This window comes from Trichoderma asperellum, chromosome 1 (assembly GCF_020647865.1).
Source record: "Trichoderma asperellum chromosome 1, complete sequence".
NCBI classification, from domain to species: domain Eukaryota; kingdom Fungi; phylum Ascomycota; class Sordariomycetes; order Hypocreales; family Hypocreaceae; genus Trichoderma; species Trichoderma asperellum.
In genome coordinates, this window is record NC_089415.1 from 6,042,418 (window position 1) to 6,056,679 (window position 14,262).

Below are 14,262 nucleotides of genomic sequence, written 5' to 3' on the forward strand. Positions count from 1 at the left end.
CGACTGGGAGCTGCAAGTCGGAATGACGGCATCGTCTGCGGAGCTACCTAGGCCTAGTGCCTGCTAGCACTGGGTAGTGCCATTGTCCGACCCTGGCAGAGCTGAAGACTGCCGATAATGCGGGCTGTGACTTCAGCATTCCAGAGGCTGCTTGATCCATGGATTGCTTCGGTGAGCTGAATCTACTGCTGTGGGCCACTGACAGTGCATTTTAGCTCATTCGCTGGCTTCCGCAGCTAGCCAAGATGCACCTAGCAGGTGGCAACTAGCGGCGCCACCCACCACACATACATGAGTAGTATGGCAGTTCAGGCGATCAAGGTTCCCTCCTCCATCTCGCAAGTATCCGACAGTTCAACTGCGGATTCCGTGCGCCTGTTCGACGCTAATTTTCTCTTCCTACAACACGCGCAAAATGCAATTGAACATTCAAGCGTATTCAATGCTTTTCTAGCCTTTCTGGGCAGCTACCCAGCTCTCTCAGCATCATCCTCTGCAGTACATCCTCATACGCACGCACGCGGGATGCAGGCATGTCTCATGTCAACCTCGCATCATCCAATCCAGGGCTGCCAACAGGCCTCCATTGGAAACAAAAAATCCAAGAGGGCTAAGCGGACCCCACCCCAGCATCATCGGTCCGGGCAGTCAAGATCGGACATTGGAGTAACGTAACGGCAGCTTGCATCTCCGTGATTCGCTCGCACGGAATAGTTTTGAGTCAAGGCCACGCGTTTTGCCAAGTGGCTAGTCGCAGCGAGAGCACAGATTGGATGAGGCATTATATTCTGCCACCAGGCTATTTAAGTATTGGACGGCGGAGTGCACAAGTCCCTGTTCCAGGACGCTTCTTCTTCATTGAATCCCAGTCCTATTATGTTTCACTGACCTCATCGTGTTGATTTCTGCTGTCATTGACTCAACGAGGACAATCAGACCTACGTCACCTTTCAATGCATAAACAGTATTATTTAGCCATTGCTACGACGAAACAACAGTATTATTAGCATGCTGTACGATGCCATGTTTCAAACCTCCTCGTTGCTCATTGCCTGGCCACTGAGCAACAGAATCACTGATCTCTTTGTACACTGATCTCTTTGTATATAGAATTCCCTGGTACGCTATTCTTTCCCTCTTGCTATACAGATAAAGAGATACTCCTGGATCGATGGGCAAACGACTACCGTGCCAAAAGTTCTGCAAACGAAGAAATTTGCTGGTCTAGCCGCTCCAACACAAGTTCGGTGTCTCTGTGCGACGTTGCCATCGCCACGGCGCTTCGAAACTCCTTGGCGGCTTTCATATAGTCATCGATGTCTTTCTTCTGATGATGATTTGCGGTTTTACCTCCTCGTTGTCGAGTTGTAGGATGGCAGGTCAACGTTTTGCCGCGTTCGCTTATCCAAAAGCACTGGCCGGCATAGATATCGCGGGCAAACGGTGCAAGATCGATTAGAGAATGGCTCTTGGCGCCACTACCCGTACCCGTTGTAGTCGAATATTGCTTCACCCATTGAGAAATCTCCAAACCATCCTTGACTGCGCGGAGAGACTCCAATTCGACGCGAAGTGTAGCCATTTCTGCCTCAAAGGGGCCTCCATCTCGCATACCGTAACGAGAAACGCAAGCTTCGACCTGCAAGTAACAGTTTATTTCCAAAAGCCAAAGGAGACAGCAGTGCAGTGGCTGGATAAAATTGGTCTTTGTTGGCTCGTTGACTGTCAGTGGCATTAACTTGCCTTCGTTATCTCTCTTCCTACGAAGGTGGACGGGACACTCGCGTTTCTGCCAACAATCGAGCCTTTCATAAATATTTATAACGTCTTGAGGCTTTATTCCATTCCGTTTTGTGCTGACAGTCACAAAGACCTGCAGCATCTCTCTCACAATAATGGCTAAATTGAGAATGGCATCGAGATAGTTTCCAGTATCATGCTGCGGCAGTTTTCGTGATATACCATCATTCTCTCCATCTGGAATTCTAGAGATGAGGTTGCGATCTAGGCTATGGAACGCGTCAAAGCCGTACACATGCCAAAAAAGAAGCCTACGACGCTCTTCTGAGCGCGCAAGCGGACCTAACGAGGTTGGATTTCCCGTATTGCAGTCTTGCATCTGAGACTCCAGTGTAGCTAGAACAAGTGATTCGTGTGTCAAGAAAAGGCTTCCCAATTGTGTATCTAGAGGCGAGCTTTTGGTTTCATCATATATCCAATTGGCCATGATGGCCAGCGCCTCAAGATCGTCGAGACGTATAGCTGATATACCTGTTGCTTTCTGCCGTGCCTCCAAGAATGTCTGTCTAAATTTCAGGGCTAAGCATTGTTGCTTGTCCCAGCTATCCGAAGTAGCTGTGAAAATGATTCCGCGGCAGGCAACGGCATAGACAAGAGCAGGGCTGCATCTCCCGGCGTGATAATCCTTCCAGAAAGCATCTTCCATGATTATCGGGAGATGAACTGCAGCGAAATTAAAGTATGCGTGCAGTGAGGCATCAAATGTCTCTTTGTCAAGATTGCAATCAATCCAGAGTTTCTGACGAGCGCCGGTAGTTAAGCTTTCAGCAGCCGATTTGTCTTGAGTGTCGCCAGCAGATTGTTCTTCTCCCATTGAGAGTTGGATACCGCCGTCTGTCATTACTTGTGGCTCATGGTTCTCTAGTGATCCTTCGTACCAGCCCATGAATACTTGGTCTAAGAATAAAATGCTCTCTGGGCTGAGTTCGAACGGGGTGTCGATGAAAGAGAAATCTGGCGTCTGGTCCACCGATGAGGGGATATTATCTTCTGCATCTGGCGGGAAGTGGGATGGAAATGGCTGCTCTAGCCTCCCTTGTGGCGTTTCTCGGATTTGTCTGTCGTGTATGACGGGTAATACGCTCGGATTAATGAAGTTTTCAGCATCCACGCTGGTAAGGTTCCTCGTCAACGGCTGCGGTGCGCTCTGCTCTACGATGTCTTCATCGCGGACACTTAATCTTCGCCGTCGGCGAAGTCGGATATCATCCGCATTATCAAGAATGCACTGAATTTGACGCAACGAACAAGGAGAGCAGGAAGACTGGCCCTGGGTTTCCCTTGAAGCTCGATCGCATTTGATCTTACGCCGATGGCAGAAATCGCACGACGCCCGCTCAACGCCGCGTTTCAACCGCATGATGAAAACGAAGAAATCTCCGCCGTATGGATGGACAATTATCGCTTGCAGAACGGAGATTCATAGGATGCGGTGGCTATTTAAAGAAGAAATGCCGTTTGATTAACTTGCGGCTGAGGCGTTGAAGGAAGTAAAGCGGGGATTAAGCGGCGATTTGACGGCAGTTTTGCGGAAGGCTCCGTGTATTGTAGCGATAAATAGGTAGCATGAATCACTCAACTAGATGGCTTTTTCATGCTTGCATACCAATTAATACTTTTTATTCTGTTCATTTTCATTCGTTTGATTGTAAATTTTATAAGATTTTAACTATGAACTCCACCATAAACAGTACCAGCCAAATCCCTCCAAACGGCATCGGTGCTGTATCTTTCACGCCACTTCTTGCGCCAAATGCTATTTTTGTCACTTTATTCATTCTCATCTTCATTGTCCAGATTATATTGACAGTTCGATTCTGGCGCTTCTATGGCTATGCTATTGGCATGCTAGGCGGCCTCCTCTTGGAGCTCTTAGGCTATGTGGCCAAAGTCCAACTCTCCCACAACCGAGCCAACAAGAACGGATATATCATGTAAGCTGCTAAATTCATATTATTTTTGTCCATGCTTTGTTAGCTTCCTTCCTTTTTTTTTTTTTTTTTTTTTTTTAATCTAATAACGGGGGTATTCCATTAGGTACATCATTGGCCTCACCCTAGGCCCTACCTTTCTTTCTTCATCCTTGTATCTCGGCATCAGCACCTTACAAACGCACTACAGAGCAGCCCGCTTCGCACACATCAGCCCTCGCCTCTTTGCCTCCCTCTTCATACTCGGAGACTTCATATGTCTTTGCTTCATCGGATGCGGAGGCTCCTTGGCCGCAATATACGACACAGACCCCATAGGGGTCGATCTTATGATTGCTGGCCTCGCAACCCAAGTGCTGTTCACGGCAATATTCTGCATCCTTCTGACTATAGTATGCTTCAAGATACACAAACAACTTGCCGAGGACAAAAAGCTAGGCTACATTATTGGTAAGCGGCACTGCACCATATACTCTTTACACTGGCTTGCGTTGTCAAGGTTCAATGACTGATTTTTTTTTTTCTATATCAGGCGCAGCAGTAGCTGCCGTTTGTCTCTTTATTCGCTCCTGCTGGCGTGTTGCCGAGCTCAATGGAGGTTTCAACGGCCCTCTGTCAAATAAGGAGGGCATTTTCATTGCTTTAGATTCCATCCCTATGATTATCATGTCGGTCCTTTTGACAGTAATACACCCGGAATTTTGGTTTGATAACAGCCGCCCTTTGACTGGGAAAGTAATGGATGATGGCGTTGAAGTACACATTAAAGTCTGACTTGATTCGTACAATACGGACTGAGTATATAGAGTTGGAATAACTGTAATTAATAAATAGGCATTTAAAGACCGGGTACGATGATTAAACACGACAAAGGAAATTTTCTACAGTGAAGGCGATACCCAGGACATAAGAGATCTGTAAAGTCAAGAACAACACCCTACAGCTCAAAGTAATGTGCAATTCGAAATACACAGGCAGCACTTGAGCTCTACGACATAAAGCAATTCAACTGGACAGGCACTTCAACCCTTTGAATACATTACTTCATTTTAACATTCGCGCCTCTATGCTATTAACAACTGCATCTAGAAAGCACGCAAAATTCGTAGTGACTAACGTAAACAACATGTAACATGTCGCAAGTATAACAAATATCCATAATAGTCCAAACACATTAAACATCCAGTGAGATCAGTCGGGCTCTTTAGTCCGGCGCTCACCATGCACAAACCCTAAAACATTTATTTAATCCCCATTCCGTTGCCAGTTTTGTATATGCTCAATCAATTGATCAAGCTCTTCGATTATACCCATCTCCCCACCACTCATACACATCACCATTACAGCTTATTTATCTCCCTTTAACCACTGCACATAACGCAGGACTCAGGGTTCTCAATGCTGCCTATAAAGGAGTCAGTATCAGAACACTCATGTTTCGTCCGGCAGCATATTCAAGGGTAACTTACAGGCTAGAACTGCGTCTGAGTAAATGTCCCTCTCGCGCTCCTCACTATCATCATTCTTATCTTCCGTCTGATCGGGCTTCTTGTTCAGCTCCTCCTCCTTGACATTGTCTGAAGGCTCCGTAGGGAGCACCTTGGGGCTGTCGCCTTCTTCAATGTCAGCCTTCATAGGAGGGGCTTTGTGGGGCGAAGCCAGAGGTCTGCCCAGAGGGGGAGGCGTGGTGGTGGGAGTAGGAATACCAGTAGAACTCAATGAGTTTCCAGAGACTTCCTCCGTCTTAGCACTGCTAAGTCGAGGAACGGCAGTGGCTGAAGTCATCGAAAAGGATGATCCTGGGGGAGGAGCGCGCTTCTTCAACACGCGTTCCTTGCTGACGTTGGCATCGGCAACTTTCAGTGCTTCTTGATCGACTGTGAACTGGATAGGTGCAGCCGCGGCCTGGGTACGCAGGTAGTACATGCCAGTCTTGAGACCAAGCTTCCAGCCAGTGAAATGCATGCTGGTAATCTTGCCCATTGTGGGATCCTTCATGTGGATGTTCAAGGACTGGGACTGATCAATGAAAGCACCACGGTCGGCTGACATCTGGACAATTTGACGTTGAGAAATCTCCCAAACAGTCTTGTACAGGGCCTTGATGTCGGCGGGAATGTTGGGAATGTTCTGGATAGAGCCGTTCTCAGCAATGATGCGGTTCTTCATAGCATCGGACCAAAGGCCGGTATCGACAAGATCCTTGAGAAGCCAGGGGTTGACAACCTGGAACTCGCCAGCAAGGACACGTCGCTGGTAGATGTTGGAGGTGTAGGGCTCAAAACACTCGTTGTTACCCAAGATCTGGGAAGTGCTGGCAGTGGGCATAGGGGCGACGAGCAAGCTGTTGCGAAGACCGTGCTCCTTAATTTGCTCCTTGAGCGAATCCCACTCCCACAGGTCGGTGGGCTTGACATCCCACATGTCATATTGAAGAATGCCTTCAGAGGCGGGTGATCCCTTGAATGACGAATAAGGACCTTCAACCTTGGCAATCTCCATAGAGGCCTCAAGAGCAGCATGGTAGATGGTCTCAAAGATTTGCTTGTTCAGCTCACGAGCTTCGGGTGATTCGAAGGGAAGACGCAGAGCAAGGAAAGCATCAGCAAGTCCCTGGACACCAACACCAATGGGTCGGTGACGGCTGTTGCTGTTGCGAGCCTCCTGAACAGGGTAGTAGTTCACATCGATGATGCGGTTGAGGTTACGGACAACCACCTTTGTAACTTCGTGAAGCTTTTTAAAGTCATAGCATCCTTCGTTGTAGTCGACAAAAGCAGGGAGAGCCAAAGAGGCCAAGTTGCAGACAGCGACCTCATCAGGGGCAGAGTACTCAATAATCTCAGTGCAGAGGTTGGAGCTGCGGATGGTTCCCAGGTTCTTCTGGTTGCTCTTGCGGTTGCAGCTATCCTTGTAGAGCATGAAGGGGTTACCAGTCTCAGTCTGGGCCTCCAGGATAGAGTACCACAGCTTCTGAGCTCGGATAGTCTTGCGACCACGTCCCTCCTTCTCATACTTCTCATACAGAGCCTCGAATTCCTCGCCATAGCAGTCAGCAAGGCCAGGGCATTCATTAGGGCACATCAAAGTCCAATCCAAGTTCTTCTCGACGCGCTTCATGAACAGATCAGGGATCCAGAGAGCGAGGAACAGGTCACGGGCACGGACCTCTTCCTTGCCGTGGTTCTTGCGGAGGTCAAGGAACTCAAAGACATCGGCGTGCCAAGGCTCGAGGTAGATGGCAAAGGCACCAGGACGCTTGTTTCCACCCTGGTCGACGTATCTAGCAGTGTTGTTGAAGACACGAAGCATGGGGATGATACCGTTGGAGGTACCGTTTGTGCCGGCGATATAAGAGCCTGTGGCACGGATACGGTGGACGTTGAGGCCGATACCACCAGCCATCTTGGAAATCATGGCACATGTCTTCAAAGTATCGTAGATACCCTCAATGCTGTCGTCCTTCATGTCAACCAAGAAGCATGAGGAGAGCTGAGCTTGCGGGGTACCAGCGTTGAAGAGGGTGGGGGACGCATGGGTAAAGAATTTGCTGGACATGAGGTGGTATGTCTCAAGGACACGCTCAATGTTGTCTCCCCAAATGCCAACAGCCACTCGCATAATCATGTGCTGTGGCCGCTCAACAATCTTGCCATCAAGCTTCAGGAGATATGATCGCTCCAGGGTCTTGAAGCCGAAGTATTGGTAGTTGAAGTCTCGGTCATAGACAATGGCGGAGTCAAGCTCCTCCTTGTGCCTCATGACGCACTCATATGTATCTTTGGAAATCATGGGCGAGGCCCTGCTGTTCTTGGGGTTGACATAATGGTAGAGGTCGCTGACGACAGCTGACCACTGCTTCTTGGTCTGTTTGTGGAGGTTGGAGACGGCAATGCGGGCAGCCAGAATGGCATAGTCGGGATGGGTAACGGTCATGTAAGCGGCAGTCTCGGCAGCCTATTCCATACGTTAACGACTTGACTTCTTTATTACAGGATGTGTATCTCAACTTACAAGGTCGTCAAGCTGTACTGTAGTCACGCCTCCATAGACACCAGAGATGACCTTCTGGGTGATGGCCACGGGGTCGACATGGTCAGTGTCCAAGCCGTAACACAGCCGTGAGACACGAGCCGTGATCTTGTCGAACTGAACACGCTCCTGACGACCGTCTATCCATGGATTAGAATGGTTTACAGAGACGCAATTTAGATCAAAGTGCGTGCAGGTGGGGATACATACCACGCTTCCTCACATACATGGTGGCGGCTTGGGATGGCGAGGAACTGGCGAGGGAGAGAAAGAATGACGAGGGCTGCGACGATTCAAGGCTCTCAGACGCTCACAGGTATCAATCAAGACACGCAGGAAGCCAGGCAGAGCTTTGGCGGCTTCGAGATGAATCGAGGCCTCGGGGATGTTTTGTTTGCAGAGGAGGGAAGAGTTATGTGTGAAGTTCTCAGACGGCGGGACAGACGGTTTTATTCTACGGCGCGTCTCCAGCACGCGCCACGCCAGCTCTTAGCGTGTAAAATAGCTGTGGTACGCTCAAAAACTCATTAAAAAAAAAAACTGCCCCGCGCTGGGACATTCCAGTGGCTCTGTGGCCAGTCAAGCGCGAGAACGGCGCAAAGGGTCCAACAAACCACTTCCTCATTGGATCTCCTTAAACCTGATCGGGTTTCAAAAGAGATACGTACTAAGCATTTGAGAAGCATTAAGTCATCATTGAAACCACAGAAAATGGAGGGGCAGCTCAAGGTCTGTTTTGGTGGATACGCGAACCCTTGGCGCGTGTATTGGTCATCGAGTTTCTCAATGATGTCGCGGAGTCACGTGCCATAATTCAAGAGTTTAATTGTATTGTCGTAGTATTTTCACGTTACTAAGCACGCTTTGTGAAGCCATTTTGCCAACTCCTGCGGCAGAGCGAGACAGGGAGTTGAGCACGGGTTTGCTATTACTGCGTCATACAATATATATCAAAATTCCGTATATATGTCTATGATTGTAGGGAGGGCCCGCCATCTTCTGCCACGCCATTACACTGCAGCCATCTCTCGTGTCTCAGTATTTTCCACAATGAGTGCCCCGCAGCCCAGCCTGGAGCCGGGATCAGAGCCTTATAAGCCCAGATATATCGATGTAAATGCTTTGTCTTTCTAAACTGGTCCCCACTAACCTACACTCTGGTTACTGATGCGTGGCTGGTAAAGATAGGAATTAACCTAGCCGATCCTATATACAGGGGCAAGCATCGTGGCGTCCAGCGGCATCCAGATGATCTCAAGGATGTCATCGGAAGAGCCAAGGAAGTAGGCTGTACCAAGCTCATCGTGACGGGCTCTGACTTCACAAGCTCGCGTGACTCGTTGGAGCTGGCAAAAGAATTTCGTTGGTAAGCCCTTTCACTAGCAGTAACGATCATAAGCTGAGCGTGTCCATTTAGCTGGAACTTGCTTCGCTACCGCTGGCATTCACCCCTGCAGCAGCGCCATATTTTGCAAAGGAGGCCACGGGCGACATGAAGAACATACGACCCCCTGTGAGCCTGAAGACCCAGAACAGAGTGAACATCAGGGCGAGCCGGATGCGGAAACCTCGGCGAAGGTGATTGAGAAATTTATAACCTTCCTCGCCGATGCCAGATCGTCTGGCGAAGGGCATCTAGTTGCCGTGGGAGAGTTTGGACTTGATTATGACCGGCTAAACTTTTGCAGCAAGGCTGCTCAGCTGCATTCTTTTGAGGCTCAGCTCAAAGTTGTTGCCTCCCTACAGCCTCAATTGCCGCTATTTCTCCACTCAAGAGCTGCTCATCGCGACTTTGTAGACCTATTGAAAGGGGCTTTCGGCGAAAGGCTAGAAAGGCTAGAAAAGGGTGGTGTGGTACACAGCTTCACAGGGACCATAGAAGAGATGAAGGAATTGATGGATCTGGGCCTCCATATTGGTGTCAACGGCTGCAGTCTCAAGACGGAAGAAAACCTGGCCATGGTCAAGGAGGTCACTCTTGACAGGATCATGCTCGAAACGGATGGTCCTTGGTGCGAAGTACGACCCAGCCATGCTGGATACCAATATCTGATCGAGAAAAAGCCTGAGCCGGAACTGCCAGTGCCGAATGGTGATGCTCAGCCGCCCGTGGGAGCCGCACAGCAGCAGGCAAAGCGGCCGAAAAAACAGAAGAACCAAAAGAAGGAGCCCGATGTGCCGAATCGCTTCAAGATAGTTAAGAAGGAGCAGTGGCAAGAGGGAGCCATGATTAAAGGCCGCAACGAACCATGCACCATTGAGCGGGTTGCTAAAATCGTTGCCGCCGTTAAAGGGGTAACCATCGAAGAACTTTGCGAGGCGTCTTGGAGAAACACGGTAAATGTTTTTGGCCTTGGTGAAAGAAGCTAGATTTATCATGGTGCATCGTAAAGGGTATCAAGCGCATAGAAAGAGCAGTATACAGTACATCCGAAAAAAGACAACGACGTTAGAGACCACATCATAACCCCGAGCCCTTGTTGCCCCGTATTCGGCCATGCCTTACGACGCCCACAGTAACGCCATCTTCACCTGTCATCCAACCAGGCATACGCTCGCCATCCACAATGCCGGCTTCAACCAGCTGCCGAATACCGGCAAAAACGTGATTCCCCTGAAACGTAATCTGGACTGTCGGCCGCCACTGTGAAGGGTTCTCCGGTTCATTTGACTCTTCATCCCCATCAGCAGCTTGGCGAAGCGCAGCGTCAATTGTTCTTCTCCGAGCTGAAATTGAAGGCTCTACGTTGGTCTGCTCTTCGTCCTGTTCTTGGGTCTCTGAAGCGGCGGCGGCTGTAGGAAATGGGTCTTTGAGTAAGATGTCAACCTTTTCGATACCTTTTCCATCTGTGATAAGACCAGAGTCACCAAATCGCGCTTTAGCAATTAGCATGGCTCTTTTGGCAGACCGTTGATTTTGATCTAGCGGTTTCAACCTCTTTCGGTTCTGATCAGAGAGAGAGGGCTCTCTTGAAAGCGGAGGGCTGGGGAGGATGGCGTCAAGAGGAGATTTCTTGTTTTTCTCGGAGGCGTAGACGCTCCAACCGCCTCCGGCGGCATTCCCTCGCCCAGATCCTCTTTTATCTAACAGCGTTTCCAAGTTTCTGCTTGTTAGACTTGTTGGTTTCAGAGTATATCGTTCTCTTGGTCGAGATAGTGCTTTCGGCACTCCATGGACAATCAAGTTCTGGAGGCTTCTCGATTCGCCTGCAGCGGCCGGGCCGTTGGCTTGAGATTTAGTTATATAGATGTGAGATGAACCATCTGGAAAAGCGAGGTATACCGTCCGAGATGATGTAAAATTGGTAGCACCAGATAGAGCGAGGCTGCTGTTGTATGGGGATTCGATAACGAAGATGCGCAGCAGCAAGACTGGGAGATCTTTGGGTCGGTGAAAATGATAGTGCGCCTTGATATCTGGCAAAACTTGGTCTTGGAGACTTTGCAAGAATGTTGAAGGATGGAAACGAGGAACATTCAGCGCTTGATCGTCGACCTGAAGGATCTCGTCGTCGGCACCTTGCGTTGGAGGCTTCAGTGGCAGGATCTTATATGCCGTCCACTTCTGTGACATGGGATGTTCTTCTAGATGGTAGAAATCGACCATTGCAAGCTGATACAATGACAGCCCATGTCTCCAATCCCCTTCCAGTATGCGATTGGCTACATCGCGCTTGGATCCCTTTTGCTGCTGCATTGCGGCATAGAGCTCATAGAGCTCCTGGACTGACCCACATGCAGGATAGAGATCATCTAAGTCGACTTCGTCTTCGTCGTCCCTTCTCTCCAGGTAAGGTATCGCATTGGCAATAGAATCGCCGTCAAGCCAGCTCATGGCCAGAGAAATGAGAGCCTCGCGGGATAGTCGGCCCAGGCTCTTTACCACAGCTGGGTTTGCAGAATCAACGCGCAGCGAAGAAGGCAGCCTGGCCTTTGTTGGTACCGAAAACCGGGCCATTTGGTTTAACTTGTGGTGAGGATATCTATAACCAGGCAATTCGAGAAAAGGCCTGCGGTATCGCACTACATGATTATTTCCATAGGGCTGAAGAAGGGATTTGAGAGAGTGACAAGATACTTGTAGATGAAAACAAGGCTTGAATGGATGCCCCGCTGAGACAAAGTAAAGCAGACGCGGCCAACTCAGTGAGACGCGTTGAAAAAGATATGGGGCCCAGATTAGTCATCACACATGTGTCTACTCACAGCATCAATGCCCCCCTGCTTACGCCATATACTCTGTATAAAAAGAATCATGATAAATTAATATCGCTGAGAATTTAAACGAGAGAAAATAAAATGTACCATGGCCAGTCATGTATATCGGTCTTTATCGGCTTTGTTTACAATTTCATTTTTATTAACCACAGCTATTGTCCTCCATTATAATTTGAGTTCGTATGTCCTCTGAATGGTCCTGTTGTTATTCAGAAGGAGTTTTCCCACTTCTTGGTGAATTAATGCTGCTTAATTAGAGGCTGTTCAAGGAGACGACAGTCAACAGACCCATGCTCTTTGCGTCACGGTGACATTAGCATCACTGGATTGAGAATTTCCCGTACAGTTGATTCGAATATGTTCGGCTGAATCGCAGCGCCAAATCTATAGAAATAGTCAGCTGTCATTTCCCAACGCAGCCAGGAGTAAGGAACCTTCTTTGCTCACCCGTGACATTTCATGGCTACCAGTAGTTTTTCTGCCAGTCTGTTGAGGTTTTGTATCTCAAACCCGCCAAAGTGTGGCTGGTGTCGTATATAATGCCACGCCTGAATCGGTGTCACGTCGCCGTCCTCTGATACGCTGGGCGCAAGGTTTAATAAGCGATCGAGCACAACTGCGGGGGCATTTTGATAAGACGGAGGCTTGGGATCTTGTGGATCAATAGGAGGGAGAGACAGGGCGGATTGAAGCTGAACCGTAGCAGTCAAAGCATGACCACCTGGTTCATTGGGCTTTTTGGGGTTTCCGTGTACATGGCCTAGACATGGCCTTTCTAGTCTTCATCGTCAAGTGATCAGCGTCTCATTCATATATGTGTGTGAAGGGGAAAAAACACCATACGTTAATACAAACTCCATGCCAACTGTCGTGGCATCAAGTTCGGAAAGGTGAGTTTTGTGACTGGGCTCAGCTGAGAGCGTTATGGTGGCCGTGGGTACTGGATCCCGTAGTCTTTTGAAGTATCTTGAACCATGATGCCGCAAACTAAAAACATCACTGCTCGGAACGCTGCTTTGGTTCGCCGACTTGCTTGAAGACTCTAGTGGCCAATCATTCTGAGCCTGGGCCCTGGTAGCCGGTTGTGTTTGTTCACTTGCAAGGCTGCCATCATCCAGATGTAGGGTAGGACTATGAGATACCTCCTCATTCGTGAACTCGGGCGGGGAGGATATGCCGTTTTGCGACAGAAGGGTGGTCAGTATATGGACTTTTGCACGGAGCTGCTGAACCTCGGACACCAAGCCAGCTTCATTCTTCCGAACGCGTGCTAGTTCAGCCTCGAGAGCCTTGGTATACTTGTCTTTCCGATCCCGATAAGATCTATGGGTGGACAGTCAGCGGCATCGGAATACTCCATACAATGGCAAGTACTCACTGCTGGGCTCGTCGAAGCTGGGCGCGCCTCTTCTCGACGGGATCGGCCTTTGGTTCTGTTGCTTCTGCGTCAGTACATGGTTTCGTGCTTTGGCTATGCTTATGGGGCTGGAGATCAGAGCCCAGCCTGTAGAATCTGACCGACCTCTCGGGTTGAAGATGCGGAATATCCTGTCGCCCATTATGGCACGCACGACGTGATGTGCTGTTCCTGCTAGCACTATGGAGCAAAAGCGGTAGTTCGAAATAATCTGTTGTGCCTAATTGGATGATTGAGAAGCTGGCAGATGTGGAATATCAGGTGAGACCCAGCCTTGTCGTTTTTGCTGCAGACAAGATGATACGGAGTCGCACATCAGGGGGCTTGAAGGACGCCTCCATTTCCAGAATAGGCTAGGCATCATCGATATGGATGACATACATGGCTGCCCTTTATTCAGCATTGGCGGGCACGCTTTTTGATTTCGGCTTGTTTACGACCGAGATGCTCGGCGGAAGGCCTTCAATTGCTGTTACTAGACCACTACTTAGAAGTAGTATTTAGTAATTGCTGGACTGATAGGTAGAAGCGGCTTCGTCTTTCCGAGAAATACGCCACCAGCTCATACATACGTGCATCGTGCGTATAACTGCTCCGTAATGCTAGCGCTAGCGCTGGGTTCCTGGCTAAATGCAATCCTGTAGGGCTACTGATTGACGATAGATTGTACACTGGCAATTCCCATCAATCCAATAGATTGAGTCTGCCGGCTAACCGAGCGTTTGTTCCTGGGACGCCGCCCCGCACGTACAAGCTTACATGTATAAACTCCTATATCCAATCTTAGCCATCTGGTATAGGCATTGCTGCTCTGCGCCATAGAGGCTCTGTTCCTGGACTATTTCCGAAACAAGGAACATGCCA

The 14,262-nt window shown here is 49.2% G+C and overlaps 6 protein-coding genes across 6 annotated transcripts; 2 read left to right on the forward strand and 4 right to left on the reverse strand.

Annotated features, from left to right (window-relative positions):
- Positions 1-868: 868 nt before the first annotated feature.
- Positions 869-3,317, reverse strand: TrAFT101_001881 (uncharacterized protein). Its single transcript, XM_024907803.2, has one exon. It carries the CDS (start codon positions 3,158-3,160, stop codon positions 1,184-1,186), a length of 1,977 nt encoding a protein of 658 aa, XP_024763004.2. The 5' UTR covers positions 3,161-3,317; the 3' UTR covers positions 869-1,183.
- Positions 3,318-3,471: 154 nt separating this feature from the next.
- On the forward strand, positions 3,472-4,505 carry TrAFT101_001882 (uncharacterized protein; the record flags this gene model as incomplete). The annotated part of the gene is made up of 3 exons (XM_024906350.2): positions 3,472-3,734; positions 3,838-4,181; positions 4,264-4,505. 3 exons carry the CDS (start codon positions 3,472-3,474, stop codon positions 4,503-4,505), a joined length of 849 nt encoding a protein of 282 aa, XP_024763005.2.
- A 256-nt stretch (positions 4,506-4,761) lies between these two features.
- On the reverse strand, positions 4,762-8,281 carry RNR1 (ribonucleotide-diphosphate reductase subunit rnr1). The gene is made up of 4 exons (XM_024905216.2): positions 7,974-8,281; positions 7,746-7,903; positions 5,201-7,688; positions 4,762-5,136 (listed from the first exon to the last, which is right to left on the reverse strand). Exons 1-4 carry the CDS (start codon positions 7,990-7,992, stop codon positions 5,093-5,095), a joined length of 2,709 nt encoding a protein of 902 aa, XP_024763006.1. The 5' UTR covers positions 7,993-8,281; the 3' UTR covers positions 4,762-5,092.
- A 288-nt stretch (positions 8,282-8,569) lies between these two features.
- TrAFT101_001885 (uncharacterized protein) lies at positions 8,570-11,851 on the reverse strand. The gene has a single exon (XM_024899665.2). It carries the CDS (start codon positions 11,719-11,721, stop codon positions 10,225-10,227), a length of 1,497 nt encoding a protein of 498 aa, XP_024763008.2. The 5' UTR covers positions 11,722-11,851; the 3' UTR covers positions 8,570-10,224.
- TrAFT101_001884 (uncharacterized protein) lies at positions 8,711-11,193 on the forward strand. The gene is made up of 3 exons (XM_024905217.2): positions 8,711-8,876; positions 8,948-9,125; positions 9,181-11,193. The coding sequence occupies exons 1-3, from the start codon at positions 8,730-8,732 to the stop codon at positions 10,131-10,133; spliced, it is 1,278 nt and encodes a 425-aa protein (XP_024763007.1). The 5' UTR covers positions 8,711-8,729; the 3' UTR covers positions 10,134-11,193.
- Positions 11,852-12,033: 182 nt separating the features above from the next.
- TrAFT101_001886 (uncharacterized protein) lies at positions 12,034-13,835 on the reverse strand. The gene is made up of 5 exons (XM_024901800.2): positions 13,504-13,835; positions 13,360-13,414; positions 12,825-13,304; positions 12,429-12,761; positions 12,034-12,365 (listed from the first exon to the last, which is right to left on the reverse strand). Exons 1-5 carry the CDS (start codon positions 13,538-13,540, stop codon positions 12,284-12,286), a joined length of 987 nt encoding a protein of 328 aa, XP_024763009.1. The 5' UTR covers positions 13,541-13,835; the 3' UTR covers positions 12,034-12,283.
- Between the last annotated feature and the right edge of the window lie 427 nt (positions 13,836-14,262).

Excerpts from the sequence above, each read along its gene's own strand:
- TrAFT101_001881 (XM_024907803.2), bottom strand. The coding sequence starts at position 3,160 with ATGCGGTTGAAACGCGGCGTTGAGCGGGCGTCGTGCGATTTCTGCCAT.
- RNR1 (XM_024905216.2), bottom strand. Across the intron at positions 7,689-7,745 it reads CAGTACAGCTTGACGACCTT|GCTGCCGAGACTGCCGCTTA; the intron begins GTAAGTTGAGAT and ends CGTATGGAATAG. Across the intron at positions 5,137-5,200 it reads CTCAGACGCAGTTCTAGCCT|GCAGCATTGAGAACCCTGAG; the intron begins GTAAGTTACCCT and ends ACTCCTTTATAG.
- TrAFT101_001884 (XM_024905217.2), top strand. The coding sequence starts at position 8,730 with ATGTCTATGATTGTAGGGAGGGCCCGCCATCTTCTGCCACGCCATTAC. Across the intron at positions 8,877-8,947 it reads ATAAGCCCAGATATATCGAT|ATAGGAATTAACCTAGCCGA; the intron begins GTAAATGCTTTG and ends TGGCTGGTAAAG. Across the intron at positions 9,126-9,180 it reads GGAGCTGGCAAAAGAATTTC|CTGGAACTTGCTTCGCTACC; the intron begins GTTGGTAAGCCC and ends GTGTCCATTTAG.
- TrAFT101_001885 (XM_024899665.2), bottom strand. The coding sequence starts at position 11,721 with ATGGCCCGGTTTTCGGTACCAACAAAGGCCAGGCTGCCTTCTTCGCTG.
- TrAFT101_001886 (XM_024901800.2), bottom strand. The coding sequence starts at position 13,540 with ATGGGCGACAGGATATTCCGCATCTTCAACCCGAGAG. Across the intron at positions 12,762-12,824 it reads GGCATGGAGTTTGTATTAAC|ACTAGAAAGGCCATGTCTAG; the intron begins GTATGGTGTTTT and ends TTGACGATGAAG. Across the intron at positions 12,366-12,428 it reads GTAGCCATGAAATGTCACGG|ATTTGGCGCTGCGATTCAGC; the intron begins GTGAGCAAAGAA and ends CTATTTCTATAG.